General features: G+C 52.7%; 3 protein-coding genes across 3 annotated transcripts; 1 reads left to right on the top strand and 2 right to left on the bottom strand.

Annotated features, from left to right (window-relative positions):
- Positions 1 to 3,737: 3,737 nt before the first annotated feature.
- On the top strand, positions 3,738 to 4,673 carry LOC134154561 (olfactory receptor 14A16-like). Its single transcript, XM_062601235.1, has one exon. The coding sequence runs from the start codon at positions 3,738 to 3,740 to the stop codon at positions 4,671 to 4,673; it is 936 nt and encodes a 311-aa protein (XP_062457219.1).
- A 668-nt stretch (positions 4,674 to 5,341) lies between these two features.
- On the bottom strand, positions 5,342 to 10,600 carry LOC134154560 (olfactory receptor 14J1-like). The gene is made up of 2 exons (XM_062601234.1): positions 9,692 to 10,600; positions 5,342 to 5,413 (listed from the first exon to the last, which is right to left on the bottom strand). Exons 1-2 carry the CDS (start codon positions 10,598 to 10,600, stop codon positions 5,342 to 5,344), a joined length of 981 nt encoding a protein of 326 aa, XP_062457218.1.
- A 3,911-nt stretch (positions 10,601 to 14,511) lies between these two features.
- On the bottom strand, positions 14,512 to 15,444 carry LOC134154625 (olfactory receptor 14A16-like). Its single transcript, XM_062601300.1, has one exon. The coding sequence runs from the start codon at positions 15,442 to 15,444 to the stop codon at positions 14,512 to 14,514; it is 933 nt and encodes a 310-aa protein (XP_062457284.1).
- Between the last annotated feature and the right edge of the window lie 3,139 nt (positions 15,445 to 18,583).

Genomic DNA, 18,583 nt, shown 5'->3' with positions numbered 1-18,583 from the left:
CAAGATCACTTGGGCCTGTGATCCACAGAATTGCTCACATTACATTGACTTTGTCACCCTGATTAGGTGGTCTAGTTCCCATCACAATGTCACCCTGACTCTGGTGCTTACCCAAACACTTGCCTCTCCCATGGAAGAGCTTCACACATCTGAGCTGCCCCTTCACACAAAGGACATCCCCCTTCCTCATCTTCTCCCTTGTTCTCTCCTGAAGACCTTCTACCCTACAATTGGTTCCTTTCAGTCATGCAAGTGATCTCACCACATCTTATTTATTCTAGCAATGTTTCAGTCAGATCTGTGATGGTGAAACCTGTTATCAAGGGCCAAGGACACAGTGTGCGTGATGGTCCCACTTCAGAGCAGGGACATGCTGGCATACAAAGCAGGTGGCAATGTTATGGTGAAAGGATGTTCCCACTAAGAGAGCAAACCCTGCAGTGCCAGGGAGAAATACAGCTGGGCTGTGCAGGAATGGGTTTGCTGCCTGAGCTGACTCTGCAGCATCGTGGGGCCTGTGTCAGAGGTGAACTGATCTCCAGGAAGGACAGGGTGCTACTGAGAAATTCCCAGGCCCTGAAAAGCCCGTGATCCAGCCACTTTGGGGAGACCATTAGCCCAGTCCCTGTTCATATCATCTGGGCAGGTGAGAAGAGGTTCAGGAGCAGGAGAGCTAGAAGGGTGTGAGAGTGCCGAGACTGGAGTGGAGACCCCGGTGTGATGTGCCTCCCATTTACACAGCACGCTTGGATGTGGACGATAATGACTGTGCCTAAGGGCAGAGGTAGGATTCATTTGTTTGGGCACAGGTAGGAAACCCAAGATGCCCTGGGGCACTTGCCCAGCACACGTGCCAAAGGGGCATGATTTTGCTGTAGGTGCCACGCTGTATCTGCGAGAAATACACAGTGGTGCTGGACAACCCAGGCCATACCCAGGTATGGACCTGCCAGCCTATTTTACGTCATTAAATCAAGAGTCTGCACTGAATCACATCAGGATTTTGCACTGTAGGGATTGGCTTGTGTCTCAGCTTCGTAGTGAGTGGGGCTCCAGCAGTGTTAGACATCTAGTGTCATGGCCAAGGAAATTCCCCACCCGGCCCCCACCTCATGCTCCAGAAGGATGTGATTCTCATAGTTGCTCCATCAGAGCAAACAGATACTTGAACTGTCTCCTTAACTCTTATCCGTCTCTTTAACTCTGTCCCTTTAATTAACACCAGAGGTTTGTGGATGAGGGACTGACTCCCACCCGCCATCTCCAGTGATTGTAACGGCAGTTCAGACAAGGAGTTCACAGGCAAACATCTCTGTTGTGCACACTTCTGCTCGGGCAAGGGGAATCCCACCTTCTCTGTGCCTGTGGAGGTCATGGGAGGGATCTGAGTCCCACTGCAGCTCAGGGGCTTCTAAACAGACATGCGATGCCCTGAAAGACTCATCAGAACCAATACCTGAACCATGGCTAAACGAGCTCCCTTCCTGCCCCTTTCCAGGTGTCCTGCCTAGTTAAGAGACGGAACAGGGGCTTCCCGAGTGGGAGATTTCCATCTCTTGCAGATAACCATTCTCTGATGAAATAAATTGTGATGCTGGAATCATTCTTCCTTCAGGGCTTAGAGAGGGACCATCGGTGATTATTTCAGTCTACTTCAGGGACGATTTCCCAAGAGAATGGAGCACAAGGCACAGAGAAATTCATGTCTTCAGCTGCCCCCTGCTCCTGAGCGGGGCCGGGCTCCTGGGACAGAGGGAGGCCATGGCAACCTGGAAGCATTACTGAGAGACAACAGTGTCCAGGAGCAGCTCCTCTACCAAGAGCAGCAGGGCTCTAGGCTCTAGGCACTGAATGTGGACATGAGATGAGAAGTGAAAGGCGGTGTGGAGTGGGAGGCCAGAGGAGAGCTCACTGTGGGAGAAATCTTCACAGCCTTTGACACGGTAAGTCTCTGGCTGAAAGGCAGTTCTGATGAGGTTCCTGGGAGCATCTTCTGAACCCAGCCCATCCTGTGCCTGGAAGGCTTTTTACGGATCACTCTCCTGGTTTCTAACATGCATGGCAGGCTTACCTGAAAGGGAAGGCACTCTCCTGAGGCTCTGATTTTGTTTTATATCTTTGGCAGAGCAAAAACTGAAAGGAACGGTTTAGGCTTAGGTGACTGGAAGAGAGTTCTGCAGTGTTCCTGTGAGGGACCAATAGGTCTACAAGGACCCCAGCAAGCTCCTTTAGTCACCTTTTCACCTGCCAGCAGCAGCAATATCTCCTTTGCAGCCCTCACCAGTCTCATCATGCTTAGTCTCGCCCGCTCCCTAGGTCTTGCACACACAGATGCCCCTGGGCTGGGCCCTTTGGCCAGAAGGAGTCTGTAGGGCAGAGCCAAATGCCCCGTGGGTGGCATGGGGTCAGGGAGCACTGACAGGGGACAGACGTGGGGACAGAGAAAGAGCACCCATTGGGGACAGCTCCAGGCGGCTGAGAGATGCTCAGGGAATGTGAGGAAAGTGCCCACAGAAACACTGCGGCAGGCTGGACTCAGGCAACTCTTCCGTGGTCCTCGCTCTCCCTTTCTGCTCTTGTACTTGCTGTCAGCTGGAGGTTCAGCTGCAAATTCAGACACTCACCCTGAGGTCCTCCCATGGAGGTGTCTGCAGAGGGCTGAGGTGCCCACGGCCTGTTCTCATCCCAGGGTGCTGGGAAATGTGATTTGAGGGTCTGGGGAATGAATGGAGTCTCCCTTTCGGAGATCTCCTTTTCAGGACATGTGAGTGAGTCCTTATGGTGTCCTGCTGGGTTTGAAAGCTGCCCTCCAGAAGGACACAGCTCTCCCATTGGATCTTAGCAATGCTGGAGGTCCCTTTCAAGTAGTTCAGGAGGTACTAACACCAGAAAATGCTCCTGAGCACCTTCGTATGTGTGCAGCTGAAGTGAACCCAGCGTTTCCTCGGCTAGAATGGAAGTGTTGAGAGTTTCCTCCACTGTTGGCCGTCAGCTCACAGAGTCCTTGGTCGAATCATGTATGTCAGGAGCAATGTTCTGTTCTCTCCATCACATCTCCACCTCAGGCTGCGAAAGAGAGCAGAGTTAGATCTGTGCTTTGAAACCATCCTCCCCTGATCTCATCAGAGTTCAGTGTCTTTTTTTAGAGTAACTTGTGGGTGAAATCATCCTTTGGGTAATGCAAGTGCAAGCACAGGGCAGCTGGGAGCAAGGCAGGAGGACTCAACAGCACTCCTGACCCAGCATTTACTACAATCCACTTTCTCCTCTCTCTTTTTTTTTTTCATCCTTGCAGAAATGAAATCATCTGTCCTTAAAAGACCACTCACCAGATGTGATGGAAGAATCTAAAAATCTACAAACAAATAACTGTAAAAAAATGCCACTCTGTATGCAGCACAAATTCTGTAGAACTGTATGTAAGGATATTAACAGATCTTTTCCTTTAAAGGTGGGCACATCAATTGTGAAAATCAGAGCTATCACAAACCAGTCCCACATACCACCTGCTGTAAAGTAGGACAGGCCTCCGCTCCTTCCAGAACACTTAGATGGAGCTGAAGCTGAGGAGCTGAACGAAGGTCTTCCTGAGAAGGAGAAAAGAAATTTGTCTGTACTGTGGGGTGGGTGGCTAAGTGGGTAGTATTTCTAAGAAAATTTGAAAGTTTTTCTCAGAGAAAAGAAGTGGTCACTGTCTTTCCCCCCTTGGACAGTTGCCCTGTGCCCCAAAGCAGCAAATGTCCAACAGCAGCTCCCTCATTGAGTTCCTTCTCCTGCCACTTGCGGGAACCCGGGAGCAGCAGCTCTTGCACTTCTCGCTCTTCCTGGGCATCTACCTGGCTGCTCTCCTGGGCAACAGCCTCATCATCACAGCCGTAGCATGTGACCACTGTCTCCACACCCCCATGTATTTCTTCCTTCTCAACCTCTCCATCCTCGACCTTGGCTCCATCTCCACCACTGTCCCCAAATCCATGGCCAACTCCCTCTGGAACACCAGGTCCATTTCCTACTCAGGATGTGTTGCCCAGGTCTTCCTGGTTATCTTCTTGTTTTCAGCAGAGTATTATCTTCTCACTGTCATGGCCTATGACCGCTATGTTGCCATCTGCAAACCCCTGCACTATGGCACAATCATGGACAGCAGAGCTTGTGTCAAAATGGCAGCAGCTGCCTGGGCCAGTGGTTTTATCAATGCTGTGCTGCATACTGGGAACACATTTTCAATACCACTCTGCCAAGGCAACAGAGTGGACCAGTTCTTCTGTGAAATCCCCCAGATCTTCAAGCTCTCCTGCACAGAGTCCTACCTCAGGGAAGTTGGGCTTATTGTGGTTAGTGTCTTTTTAGTCTTTTGGTGTTTCATTTTCATTGTGCTGTCCTACGTGCAGATCTTCACTGCTGTACTGAGGATCCCCGCTGAGCATGGCCGGCACAAAGCCTTTTCCATGTGCCTCCCTCACCTTGCCGTGGTCTCCCTGTTTGTTGTGACTCTCACGTTTGCCTACCTGAAGCCCCCCAATTTTTCCTCCCCAACTCTGGATCTAGTGGTGAGTGTTCTGTATTCGATGGTGCCTCCAACACTGAATCCTCTCATCTACAGCATGAGGAACAAGGAGCTTCAGGAGTCAGTGAGGAAACTGTTCCAGCTGGTACAAGTACAGCAGCCATAGGCTGCCCATGTCTCCTCACAAGCGATTCCCAGTTTATCTCACAGAACACTTGTGCCACAGGAATTCTCTCTGTAATAGTCCTATTTGTGCACAAATTTTTGAATTCATTCTGCTCCTGCAGGAGCACAAATCCCATCTCTGTGATCCAGAGGCCTCCTTAAAATTGACTTTCCACTGTGTCAGAGCTGGCCTCCCAAGTAACATCTCTGTAATAAAAGGAGATCTCCTTAGTACTGTGCCTGAAGGCTGGGCTCTTCTTCCCAAGCAGGAGTGAAGAATGTGCTCAGGGAATTGCACCCATAAAGGCCCTGTTGTTGTGCCTGGGATTCCCATGGACAAAGGGGCATCAACTCTTTTGAGTGATACGTGAGGGAATGGGGATGGATTTAGCCGTCACTTGTGGGTGCCCAGTGTCCCTGGAGAGGGTGAGTGGTCAAAGAGGTCTCTATTGTGGACTGTACCACATATTAGAGGGCTGGTGACAGATGGTCATTCTTCTGGAAGGGAATATGGAGTCACCTGGCGAACAGAGGGGAACTCCAGGGGCAGCGTGTGCCTGGACTGGCACTCTCCGGAGTGGAGACCCTCAAAATCAAAAGGAAAGGGACAAACCAAGGAATGCACCAAATCAGGGCTCTTCATTCACAGGAGGGGGAGTGGGCTGGGTCTCATGACACCTCTGAACACATCCTGAGCAATGTGAAATTCTCCACCTGAACATAAGGAAGATCTTCTTTGCTGTGAGAGTGATAGAGCACTAGAAGAGGTTTTCCAGAGAGATTGTGGAATCTCCTTCTCTGGAGATATTCAAGACCTGCCTGAATGCAATCCAGTATAACATGCTCTAGGTGACCCTGCTTGAGCAGGGTGGGGGTGGACTAGGTGATCTCCAGAGGTCCCTTCCAACCTCAGCCACTCTGTGTGATTCTGAGAAATGCCCTGTCATTGCTCCATCCATCCTCCACTGTCATAAATCCTGGGCAGGGGGAGAGGTTGTCGGGTGCAACGATGCTGGTCCAGCTGGCTCTGCTCTGACCATCATGGCCAGTGCTGAGTCACCCAGTGGCCCCATAGCCCACTCACCCTGCGGAGCAGCACTGCGATCCTGCAGCTCTGTGGGGAACCTAGGGGAGCAGTGCAGGAATGGCCGGCCAGGCCAGCACAGACACACTGACCTTGGGAAAGGCTCTCTGGGGAGCAAGGATGTCTGCAGAGAAGAGCAAAGGACCAATTGTGTGCTTGTAGTGGGGAATAAATGAAAACCCATTGCTATGTCTCTCAGTTCAGGGCAAGCTGCTCTGTCACTGGAACTGCCTGAGGAGCTTTGGGGCCAGGACTCTTGTGCTGTCCTGGGGAGAGGGGCTGCCCAAAGGGGCTGCAGGCAGCCAGAGTTAAGGACCTCCTGCTCATAGGTGCAGTGGAGACATGAAGCCATCAGTCTCCATTTGTTGTGCCACTGCTGACCCCCAGCCCAGGTGCTGATGGAGAGGCTCACACCCCTCTCTGCCCCACTGGAGCTGCTGTGTCCTTCAGAGGGGCTGGAGCTGTGGGGTGAGTGTCCAGGGCTCTGCAGCCTCCTACAGCAGGCACTGCTGTAGGGCCATCCTATCTGGGGCTGCTCTGCTGGGTGGGCAGTGGAGAGAGCAGGAGATGTGAGGAGAGCCAGAGAGGGGCTGAGTTGGGCTGGAAAGGGCCCAGGAGAGGAAAAATGCCATGTGCTTGCAGGACAAATGCAGGTTTCTGGGGGAAGGCACCAGGCCATGAAGGGTGTTCCCCCTGTGGAGCTCCTCCTCCTTCTCCCATCTGTGCATGTCCTGCCTGGCACCCTGAGCACTGGTGCTGCTGCCAGGCAGAGGTGGAGGATCTCCCTGAGCAACTTCTCTGGGAGGTCCCCAGGGAAACACTGTGCCCAGACCCAGACCCTGCCCCAGCTTGGCAGAGGGGAGCTGCCCTCTCTTCATCCACCCTGGCAGTGCCAGCACCACTTCAGCTCACTCCTGAAAGGCTCCAGTGCAGCCCTGGAGGGAGCTGGGGCCATCTTGGGCCCCAGGGCAGCCTGGTGCCAGGAGGTTTTAACATGGGCACAGCAGCACCAGTGCCAGGAGCAGGGTGAGAAGAAGGGAAATTGGGGTGAAGAGCCCTGCCCTCGGCTGCACGGCCAAGGCACTGGCCAGGCTTCAGGTCTGGAGTGGATGCCTGTTTGAGGGTAGGAGCACAGGGACGTTCATGGGCTTCCCATGCACAGTGAGCTTGCAGTGCTTCTGAAGCAGAGGCTGAAGAGCAAGAGTTCATGGAGTCACAGAGGAGTTTCAGTGGGAGGGGGCCTCTGGAGGTCTCCTGTCCAGCCTCCCACACAAAGTAGGGCCAACTGGAGTCCTCCAGTCCTGTCTTGCTGTTATTGGACTGTGCCTGGCCCCAGTTATCATCTCCCAGCCTGCTCTGCTCCTCTTGTCCAGGCACTGCGGGATAGCACCTCCCATGGGTGGGTCCCTGCCCTGCCTGCCTTGCTGGTGCCCTCTGCTCCTGGCTCTGCTTCCCTTCCTATACAGAGCAGCCCCATTCTTGCTGCTCCCAACCACATCCTCTTTGTAGCAGGAACCCTATCACAAATGATGCTTAAGTAGTCGAGCTGTGGCACAGAAGAACCTGCCTGCCCAACTATGTATCACAAAATCAGGCCCAAGCAGCTGCCCTTGCTTTGTCATGCAGCTAAACTTCTACATGCAGTGTGACCTGTGTAGGAGTCCCAGATCTGAAGCTCTCCTTACACGCTGAAATTGGCTGTCAGGCTAGAGTGGCTGTTATGGATATCAGGTGGGCTGTTATGGATATAGAGTCACCTTTTGCACTTACAACCTTCTCTAGGATCTGCTCATGTCCCAGCTTCCCTTGCCAAGGCTTTCCTGGCTATAGTGAGGAGACAAATGCATAGTAGAGATGGGGTGCTGGGTCAGCAGGACGAGAACAGGGTCAGGTCAGCATTCGAGAGGTGCAGGGCCAGGCACAGCCACGTCCACACCATTCATGTCCACATGGTTCATGGCCCAAGCTTCCCAGCAAAGGGGAGGAGGCCCCACAGTGAGTCCAGTCACTCTCTGCCTCTCCTGTTCTTGTGCCCAGAAGACCCCCTTCCCCATTTGCCTGCAGCCCCTCCATGCTCACCTCTCTGCCCAGCACAGCACAGGAGCCCTGGCCCTGCGGCTCCTGCTACCCCAGGGGCAGAGCCATCTGTCCCAAGCTGGAGTACAGAGAAACCTCATTCTCCTTCTCATTTTCTGTCTCTGAGTGCTGCCTGCCTTTTCTGCTGGGACATCCCTGCTCTCCAGAAAGCCCTTCCCCAGGTCAGTGTGTCCATGCTGGCCAGGCCGACTGTTCCTGAACCCCTGCCCTGTGCTCCCCGCAGGACCCCGGGGTGGCAGGGCTTCTCTGCAGAGTGAGCGGCTGTGGAGCCAAGGGGTCACATGGTGACTCCTGACTCTGCCCTGGCCATGCTGGCCAGGGTGAGAAGCAGACCTCATCAGACAGGAATGACCACTGCTGATACTGCTGGCGTGTGTCTGTGCTCAGGGACCATGTTCAGAGTGACCCCAGGCCATCTGCAATGGCAGGAGATGTGTTAGGTGGGCACTAACTCCAGCCGGTGGTGTTTCACTGAGGGTGCAGGAATCACTCTCCAGTGCCCTTTCCCTGGGCCTCCCGGGTCCCCACTGCCTCTCCAGGGATTGCAGAGCCCTTGTATTCGCAGGAATATCGGGATTTAGTGCTTTACTTTCTGGTTACTCCACTGTGGACCATCCCTCACTTTGTGAGGCTCCATTCCCTGCCCACCCGAGGCACACACTCTGCCTGGAGCTCCCCTGAGCTCTCCTCATGGCTCTGATTCCCCTCCAGGAGGACGGGCATCTGTCATCAGCACTGTCACCTGCAGGACAACTGAGGGCAGGTAATTCAGAGACCATCTACACTGGTCACTGACAGATGTGCCGTGAATCCAGACCTGTGTCCCTAGCAGATCAGCCAGAGACTCTAAGCTCATCCCCTGGATCCCGTGGAGCTTACAAGAAAAAGAGCATTCCCTTTTGGGGTGCAATCCCTTGAGGTTAATTTTGACTCCATCTTCTGAAGAAAGGCCACATCTCAGGCACGTCACAGAGGAGATCCCCTGTCACTATGGAAATGTTATTCTGGAGGCCAGGTCTGGCATAAAGGTGCCCAGTGTCTGGTCCTGCCTGAACTCACAGAAATCCGCAAGGAAGCACCACGTTACCAGGGTACTTAGGCCATACACACACATGAGAACACAGCAGGACAGTGTGGAACTTAGGAGAACAGCTCTGAAAAGGGAAAGTCTTGCTGCTCTTGGTGAATGATTCTCCAGGAAATCTGCAGCCCCCTAATCGAAGGCTGTGGCAAGGAAATGCCTGCTGTGGCAGTGTGGAGATGGTGCTGAGGAGCAGAGGGCCTGTTCCACAGGCTGCCTCCAGACTCTCCTCCTCCCCACTCCTGCTCTGCTGTGAGCGTTGGAGCACTGCAGTGGGAAGGGACCAGCCACAGTGACAGCTGGCTGCCACCCTCCCCAAAGAGGGATCGCAGATCATACCCTGACTGTGGCCAGGGGAGCTAAGCTCTCCTAGTGGACACGGGACCATGGTGTCACCTGGTCTGTACTCATCTGAGTCCGACTCTGTTCCTCTGAGCTTCCTTGGTATCAGTGCTGGAAAAGACATTGCAAAGGGAAGCTACCTGTGTTGCCCAGAGGGCATCTGAGGGGGTTCAGGCTAGTGGGCTCTGAGGTTCCCCCATGTCTGCTGATGAAGCGGGAAGCCTGGGTCAGATTGAAATGAGAGATTCCTGAGAAGTGACACAAACCAAAACAATGTATTTTTTTTTCATTTTACAAGAATACATCAGAGAAAATTAAGAAAGAGATGCATAACACAGAGCCTTGATGACAAATGCCCTGTGAAGGAGGCGTGGCGCAAATGGGATAGTTACTGGTGCTGACATTGTACCTATATAAGCAGTTTCCTCAGGGTGTCCTTGAGCTCCTTCTTCCTCATGCTGTAGATGATGGGGTTCAATGTTGGAGGCACCACTGCATACAGAACAGCCACCACTAGATCCAGAGTTGGGGAGGAAAAATGGGGGGGCTTCAGGTAGGCGAAAAATGAGGTGCAGATAAAGAGAGAGACCACGGCCAGGTGAGGGAGGCACATGGAAAAGGCTTTGTGCCGGCCCTGCTCGGAGGGGATCCTCAGCACAGCAATGAAGATCTGCACGTAAGTTAGCACAATGAAAACTAAACACCCAAAGAAAAAACAGGCACCAAATACAAGAGCCCCAACTTCTCTGAGGTAGGAGTCTGCACAGGAGAGCTTGAGGATCTGGGGGATTTCACAGAAGAACTGGTCTAGGACATTGCCTTGGCAGAATTGTATTGAGAATGTGTTTCCAGTGTGCAGCACTGCACAGAGAAAGCCACTGGCCCAGGCAGCTGCTGCCTTTTTGACACAAGCTTTGCTGTCCATGAGGGTCCTGTAGTGCAGGGGTCTGCAGATGGCAACATAGCGATCATAGGCCATGACAGTGAGGAGAGAATACTCAGCTGAAATGAAGATGATAAAGAAGAAGATCTGGGCAGCACATCCTGAATAGGAAATGGCCCTGGTGTTCCAGAGGGAATTGGCCATGGATTTGGGGACAGTGGTGGAGATGAAACCAAGGTCAAGGATGGAGAGATTGAGGAGGAAGAAGTACATGGGGGTGTGGAGACGGTGTTCACAGGCTATGGCTGTGATGATGAGGCGGTTGCCCAGGAGAGCAGCCAGGTAGATGCCCAGGAACAGCACAAAGTGCCAGAGTTGCAACTGCCATGTATCGGCAAATGCCAGGAGCAGGAACTCGTTGAGGGAGCTACTGTTGGACATCTTGCTCCCTCTGGATGTGGCAGGCTGCAAAAGCAAGAAAAGACAGTAGATGTCAGGAGATCTTTCTGATCAAAACTCTTTGCCTTTCTCACAGCCACCCACACCAACACAAACACACACACACACACACACTGCTTTACTCCTTTGCAGCAGGACCTTCATTCAGCTCCCTGTCTGGAGCTCCCGTTTGTGCTGGCTGAGTGTGCCAGGAGGAGCAGGGACCTCCACATCTCCACATCAGTCCCATTCCCAGCTGCCTTGGGCATGCAGCTCTCTCAGCTAAGGGACAGTCTTGACTGCAAGTTACCCTACAGGAAACTGGCCTGTGCTGACAGTGGTGTCCACTTGCGAAGCGGAAATCTCCGAACACCCCTCCCTTTCCCAACTCTGCTGATCCAAGAGCGATGGACCCCATCCCCCCCACTGTGATCTCAGCTCTGCCCTACAGAAACCTCCAAGCAACAGGAAATTCCCCAGGGGCATCTCTCTGTTTGTAGAGGCTAAAGAGCAGATGAGAAAATCTCCAACGAGACTGACAAGTTGATGTTAGTGCTGCCTGTAGGCTGAGGAGTGGTGAAGGCGTGTGCAAGCCTATTCATCGTTCAGTGGCAGTGAAGGGGCTTAGCCCCTTGTTTAAACCTGACTGCTGCATTACCATTCCCACCATGCAGAGACAAGTCCTCTTGAAAACTCCACTGTCAGAATGTCCTCATGGTGAGCTAGAGCTGTGAGCAGTCTTGACCCATGCAGCACCCTCTCAGCAGGAGAATGAGCCTGCTCTGCCAGAGGTCATGCTTCTCACCCATAGCTTTTCCCCACAGCACTGCGGGGAGCTCCCCAGGCAGGCTGAGTGCTGACCCTTGCAGGCGGCAGAGCCGCTACCCCAGGCATGCAGGACCCTAAGATGCAGGGACACTGCTCTGAATTACAGTCCATGGAGACATGTGTGCACACACTGCCTTCACACCCCTGTAGCCATCCATGGGAGAAGGTAGCAGGGCACCCTGTCCCTCTGAGGCTGTGGCAGGGAGTCCCTGCCCTGAAGCATCTTCCCCTCCACCTATGCGCTGGAAGAACCAGGAGAGAGATTCAAGGGCTGGGCTGGGTTCAGAAGACACTCCTAGGAACCTCAGCAGCATTGCCCTGCAGCCAGGGACTTACCATGTCAAAGGCTGTGAAGGTTTCTCCCACAGTGAGCTCTCCTCTGGCCTCCCACTCCACACTGCCTTTCACTTCGCTCTGCCTTCTCTCATCTCATGTCAGCCGCAGCAGGCAGTGCCCAGAGCCCTGCTACTCTTTGCAGAGCTGCTCCTGCACACAGCTGTCTCTCAGCAGTGCCTCCAGGTTGCCATGAGCTCCCTCTGTCCCAGAAGCTGGAGCTGAGCCCCTGCTCAAAAGTAGGGGCCCAGCTGAAGGCATGACTTTCTCTGTCCCTTGTGCTCCCTCCTCCTGGGAAATGTTCCCCAAAGTAGTCTAAAATAATCACCTACTGTCCTTTTCTAAAGAGCAGAGAGAAACTGATTACAACATTGCAGTTTAGTTTCTCAGAGCATGACTATCTATGATAAGTGGAAATGTTCCACTGTGGAAGCCCCTACTGTTATCTCTTAACTTGGCAGGACACCTAGATGGGAACAAGAAGGGAGCCTGTTTAGCCATGGTTCAGGTATTGATTCTGATGAGTCAATCTGGGCCTCACATGCCTGTTGAGAAGCCCCTGGGCTGCAGTGGGATTCAACAAACTTCCATGAACTCCACAAATACATATGATGGGGAATTCCCCTTCCCCATGCTGAAGTGTGCACCACCTAGGTATCTCCATGAGAGCTCCTTGTCTATGCTCCCTTTGCAAGAAGTGGAGATGGAGGGGGGAATCAGCTGCTCATACACAAACACTTGGTGACAGTTGAAGACAAAAAATTGGTGCAAGGCATGTGCCAATGACTACTTGCTTTGGTGAAGCAACTAAAAGAGACCCACATTCTCCTGGAGCATCGGATGGGGCCAGGTGAGGAATTTCTTTGGCCATCTGAAATGACACTAGATGCCTGCTACAACTAGAGCTCCACTCACTGTGAGGCTGAGACACAGACAGAGTCCAATGTTACAAACAGCTACTGCCAGTTCAGGGCAGATACTTCATTTAATGACACAGAAATGGGCTGGCAGGGTCCCGTCAGATGCCTGGGGTGTCCAGCACAGCCACCTGTCTCTAGCACATACAGCATGGCACTTAAAGGGAAACCATGTCTCAAACACTTCTTGCTCTCCTCTCCTGAACCTCTTCTCACCTCACTAGATGATACAAACAGGGACTGCACTAATGAGGATCTCAAGATAGCTGGATCGCAGGCTGCCCAGGCCCAGGGATTTCTTCAGTGGCACCTTGTCCTTCCTGGAGATTGGTTCAAGAAATCTGTCAAATGCCCAACAGTGTCACAGAGCCAGCTCACGCAGTCAGTCCCCTTCCTGGCATTCCGGCACAGCCCAGCTTTTTCTCTGTTGCCTTGGGCACTGCAGGGTTTGCTGTCTTAGTGGGAACCTCCTTTCACCATTCCATTGCCACCTGCTATCCATGCCAGTGTGTCAGCACTTGAAACCAAAGCCTTTGCGTAAATGAGGTCCTTGGTAAAATGTTTCCTCATGACAAATCTTTGGTTAGTGACACAGCTGAGGTGCTGAAGCCAACAAATATGCAAATTGCAGACTGGGTGAGTGGACTGTGAGTTGGATTGAGAACTGGCTGAAAGGCAGAGCTCAGAGGGTTATCATCAGTGGCACAGAGTCTAGTTGGAGGCCTGTGGCTCATGGAGTTCCCCAGGGCTCAGTACTGGGTCCCATCCAGTTCAACTTCTTCATCAATGACAGCCAACATTCTTGCACCCCTCCCCTAGGCTCTGCATAGGGCGGTGGTCAGGCAGTGCTGCTCTGCAGGGCAAGCGGGCTGGGGGGCCCCAGGGGGACTCTACTCTGGCCATGCTGATCAGGGAGGCAGCTATTGGACAAGAATCACTGCATCTGAAAATCTCCCACCCACGGTCCATGGCTGTGCAGGATGGATGGAGCAATCACAGGGCATCGCACATTGCTCAGGATGTGTTCAGAGACGTCATTAGACCCAGCCCGCTCCCTCTCCTCAGGGACATGTGGGGCATTCCTTGCTTTGGCCCTTCACATTTGCTTTACTCTGCCTGGTTTTGAGAATCTCTTCTCACTGCCCATTCCAGGCACACAGTACCCCTGGAGATGTCCTCTGCTCTCTGGGTGACTCCATATTCCCTTCAGAAGGATGGCCATCTGTCACCAGCCCTCCAATATGTGGGACAGTCCCCAGCAGACACCTCTTGACCACTCACCCTCTCCAGGGACCCTGGGCACTCACAAGCGACAGCTAAATCCAGCCCTCATTCCCAGACACATCACCCAAAAGAGATGATGCCCCTTAGCCCAAGGAAAATGTAAGCACAACAACAGGGCCTTTTTGGGTGTAATTCCCTGACCAGATTCTTGGCTCCAGCTTTGAAAAAAGACCCCAGCAATCAGCACAGTACTAAGAAGACCCTCTTTTATTACAGAGATGCTACTTAGGGAGGCCAGCTCTGACATAGTGATAGGCAGGTTTGCAGAAGGCCTCTGGGTGAGAAAGACGAGGTTTGTGCCTCCAGAAATGTGGGAGGAATTCAGACATTTCTGCACAACATGACTATCACAAACAGAACTCCCAGTGCACAAGAGCTGTTGGAGATAAACTGAGAATCAGTTGTGAGGAGAGATGGGGGCAGGTTTAGCTCAGTTGGTTAGAGTGTGGTGCTGCTAATGCCAAGGTCGTGGGTCCAATCCCTGTATGGGGCGATGCTGAGGATTAGACTGGATGTTCTCCAGAGGTCCCTTCCAACCTTACCATTTTATGATTACTGCTGAAGTAGTACCATCTGAACCAGTTTCCTCACTGCCTCCTGAAGCTCCTTGTTCCTCATGCTGTAGATGAGAGGGTTCACTGTTGGAGGCACCACTGAGTACAGAACAGCCACCACCAAATCTAGAACTGGGGAGGAGATGGAGGAGGGCCTCAGGTAGGCAAAGATGACAGTGCTGACAAAGAGGGAGACCACAGCCAGGTGCGGGAGGCACATGGAAAAGGCTTTGCGCTGGCCCTGCTCAGAGGGGATCCTCAGCACAACAGTGAAGATCTGCACATACGATAGCACAATGAAAACAAAGCACCCAAAGACTAAGCAGGCAGTAACCACAATAAGCCAAACTTCCCTGAGGTAGGAGTCTGCACAGGAAAGCTTGAGGATCTGGGGGATTTCACAGAAGAACTGGTCCACTCTGTTGCCTTGGCAGAGTGGTATGGAAAATGTGTTTCCAGTGTGCAGGAGAGCATTGAGAAACCCACTGGCCCAGGCAGCTGCTGCCATTCTGACACAAGCTCTGCTGTTCATGAGGATCCCATAGTGCAGGGGTTTGCAGATGGCAACGTAGCGATCATAGGCCATGACAGTGAGGAGAGAATACTCTGCGGAAAGCAAGAAGACAACCAGAAAGACCTGTGCAGTACATCCTGAGTAGGAAATGGCCCTGGTGTTCCTCAGGGAATTGGCCATGGATTTAGGGACAGAGGTGGAAATGGAGCCAAGGTCGAGGAATGAGAGATTAAGGAGGAAGAAGTACATGGGGGTGTGGAGACGGTGGTCACAGGCTATGGCTGTGATGATGAGGCCGTTGCCCAGGAGGGCAGCCAGGTAGATACCCAGGAAGAGCGAGAAGTGCAAGAGCTGCAGCTCCTGGGTGTCCGCAAATGCCAGGAGGAGGAACTCGTTGAGGGAGCTGCTGTTGTGCATTTGCTTCCTCTGAGCATTGAGACTCCAAGGAAGAACAGACAAACAGAATTTAGGACAGACTTCTCTGAGCAAAGCTTTCTCATAAAACCTCACAAACACGAACACACATTACCTTTCCCCATCTCAGCAGCACCATCACTCAGCTCCGGTTGATTTTGCTGTGAAAAGAAGTGGCCTCTGCCCGTGGGTTCTCGAGGAATCAGTCCTAACCTACAGCACTGTGTACATGGAACAAATGTGACTACGATTTATATGCCCAGATCTGGTCAGATTTAATTCAATGATAATTTTGAAGGGATTTCAACATCTTCACTCCCAGGTCTAAACAATATGGGTTCATGAATAGTTTTAAGGCTTTTCTGATTTCCTTCTGCTGACCCTGTGACACCGGAGGAAGCTTCATGGAGATAGAAAGCCTCAACATTACTACTGCACTCAGAGTGACCAGCTGTGATTCCAGAGGGGAAAAAGCACTCACTCTGGTGTTAGTGCAGAGGGAGGAGCACTGGCCTGTCCACCTGCCTTATTCTCAGATGCGCTGTGCTCCCCTCTCCGAGGTGAAGCACAGTTGCAAAAAAGTTTCTATTTCATGTCACCAAAAAAGAAATGGCACTGCGGAGAGCAGAGAAATCCACTTCCAAAGTGCCCATCAGCACTCCTTAGGAGGGTATGTGTGTGGGGGGGGTCCCAGCCCTCCCCTTCTGGCCAGCAACACATTGGGCTCCTTCCAGCTGCCCACAGCCAGCCTCCCAGCAGCATTTCCATGTATTCAGTATCTAGGTGACTTCTCCCTGGGGCACCTGGGTTACACCCAGCTGCAAAGAGAGAGCTGTGCCCTTCTGGAGGGCAGTTTGCAGCCCAGCCAGACACCCCAGGGAAATGGCTCAATGTCCTACAGATGCTGAGGGTGTTCGGAAGAGAGAGTTGGCTCATTCCTGGGCAACTGCATTGTCCAGAGCCCCACAGGTTAGAGGGAGACTTGGGTACCTCATTCTCAAAGACACGTCTGCATGGTAGGACCACATGGCTGGTGTCAGCCATGCATCAGCCCCCTCCTGCCTCCCCCTCCCCCCCCCCACCATGCCTAGTGAGCCCAAGGGGAAGGACAAGGGCAGCATGGGCAGGTAGGAAATAGAACAATGTCATGATATTTGTGCCAAGGGAGGCAGGGACAGGGAGGGATAGAGACACACTCAGGAGTGTTTCCTGTCCTCAATGTCTGGCTGCTGAGGAAATGACTCATGCCCTGGACTCCACAACCTTGAGAGAAGAGGGCTGTATTGGGTGGGAGAGGAGAGGAGTCATTGGAGCTGATAGTTTCCTCTCACAGTTTGGCAATGGCATCCCTCTCTCAGTGTCACTGTCCTGGAGCCTCAGTACTCTTTTAAACCTGACACATCCAGTCCCATTTCACCCCACCCAAACAGAAAATAACTGAAAGCACCAACTCATGAAAGCACCTTCTCTTTCAGCTCTCCCCTGCCTTGGCATTCCTGGTGAAAGGTCACCTCTGGATATGTCCCCCAGCCCTGACACATGCAGCAGCCTCTCCATGGGACAAAGTACCTGCCCTGCCAGGGGTCTCTCCTTCAACTCAGAGCTTTCACCTTGCAGCATTGTGTGGAGCTCCCCAGGCAGACTGAGTGCTGACCCTCACAGGCAGCAGAGTCACTGCCCCAGGCACACAGCACCCTGGGGCACAGAGACTCTGCTCTGGAGTAGTCCATGCCCACCTGGGTGCACAACCAGGCTTCACACCCCTACAGCCATCCCTGCAAGAAAGGAGCAGGATGACATGTCCCTCTGATCATGTGGCAGGGAATCTTTGCACTGAAGCATCTCCCCATCCTCCACACTCACGGGATGGGATGGGCTTAGAAGACTCCTCCAGGAAACAGCAGCATTGCCCTGGAGCCAGAGACTTACCATGCAAAAGGCTGTGAAGATTTCTCCCACAAGGAGCTCTCCTCTGGACTCTCACTCCACACTGCATTTCACTTCTGTCTTCTCTCATCTCGTCTCCGCAGCAACAGCAGGCAGTGCCCAGAGTCCTGCTGCTCTTTGCAGAGGAGGTGCCTTGGGACACAGCCATCTCTCTGCAGGGCTGCCAGGTTGCCATGAGCAACCTCTGTCCCCAAAACTGGCCTCAGCTCAGGAGCACAGGACAAGCTGAAGGAAGCAGTTGTTCTGTCCCTTGTGCTCCCTCCTCCTGGGAGATGTTCCCTCAAGCAGACTAAAATAGTCACCTGTTTTCCCTTTCCAAAGAGTGCAGAGAGACTGATTCCAACATTGCCATTTATTTCATCAGAAGATGGCTGTCTATGATAAGTGGAAATGTCCTCAGCTGGAAGCTCCTAGTCCCATCTCTTACCCAGGCAGGACATCCAGACAGGGACAAGAAGGGAGTTCATTTACACATGGTTCTGTCAATCTCGGCATCACGTCCTGGTTTTGAAGACCCTGGGTTGCATTTAGATTCAGATCGCCCTATTCCCCCTGTGAACTCCATAAGCACACAGGAGGTAGGATTCCCCCTGCCAAAACTGAAGGGAGCACAGCACAGAGGTCTGCATGCGAGCTCCTTGTCTAAGCTCCCATTCTAATCACTGGAGATGGAGGCTGGGACTCAGTTGCTCACACACAACTACTTGGTGACTGTGGAAGAGACAGAGGTCATCCCAGGCAGGACCAGTTTCTGCTTGCTCTGATGGAGTGACTGGGAGCCCTGAATCCTCCTAGGGCATCAGGTGGGCGCCAGGTTGCAGAATACCTTCGTCATCTGCAATGATGCTATGAAGCTGAGACTAATGAAATTCCAGTGTTACAAACAGCAGTTCTAGTCCAGTTCAGACTCTTGATTTAATGACACAGAAATAGGCTGGCAGGGCTGTTTCAAATGCCAGGGGTGTCCAGCACAACCACCTGTCTCTACCAGATCCATCCTGGGACCTAAAGGAAACCCATGCTCCTTTGGAGTGATTGCTGGGCAAGTGCCCCAGGGCATCTCGGGTTTCCTACATGTGCCCAAACAAATGAATTCCAACACTGCCTTTAGGGAAAGCCCCTCCTGTCTCCATTCAAGTGTGCTGTATACATGGGCGGCACATCACACCAGGGCCTCCGCTCTAGGCTCTGTACT

The sequence above is a fragment of the Rhea pennata genome, unplaced genomic scaffold, assembly GCF_028389875.1.
Source record: "Rhea pennata isolate bPtePen1 unplaced genomic scaffold, bPtePen1.pri scaffold_32, whole genome shotgun sequence".
NCBI classification, from domain to species: Eukaryota; Metazoa; Chordata; class Aves; order Rheiformes; family Rheidae; genus Rhea; species Rhea pennata.
The sequence above is the reverse complement of the archived record's forward strand: the minus strand, read 5'-3'. Positions and strand labels throughout refer to the sequence as shown.

Bases quoted from the DNA above. Each gene is read 5' to 3' on its own strand.
- LOC134154561 (XM_062601235.1), top strand. From the start codon at position 3,738: ATGTCCAACAGCAGCTCCCTCATTGAGTTCCTTCTCCTGCCACTTGCG.
- LOC134154560 (XM_062601234.1), bottom strand. From the start codon at position 10,600: ATGTCCAACAGTAGCTCCCTCAACGAGTTCCTGCTCCTGGCATTTGCC. The intron at 5,414-9,691 runs ATATAGGTACAA...TATCACTCTCAC, and splicing joins ACACCCTGAGGAAACTGCTT to AGCAAAGAAGATCTTCCTTA.
- LOC134154625 (XM_062601300.1), bottom strand. From the start codon at position 15,444: ATGCACAACAGCAGCTCCCTCAACGAGTTCCTCCTCCTGGCATTTGCG.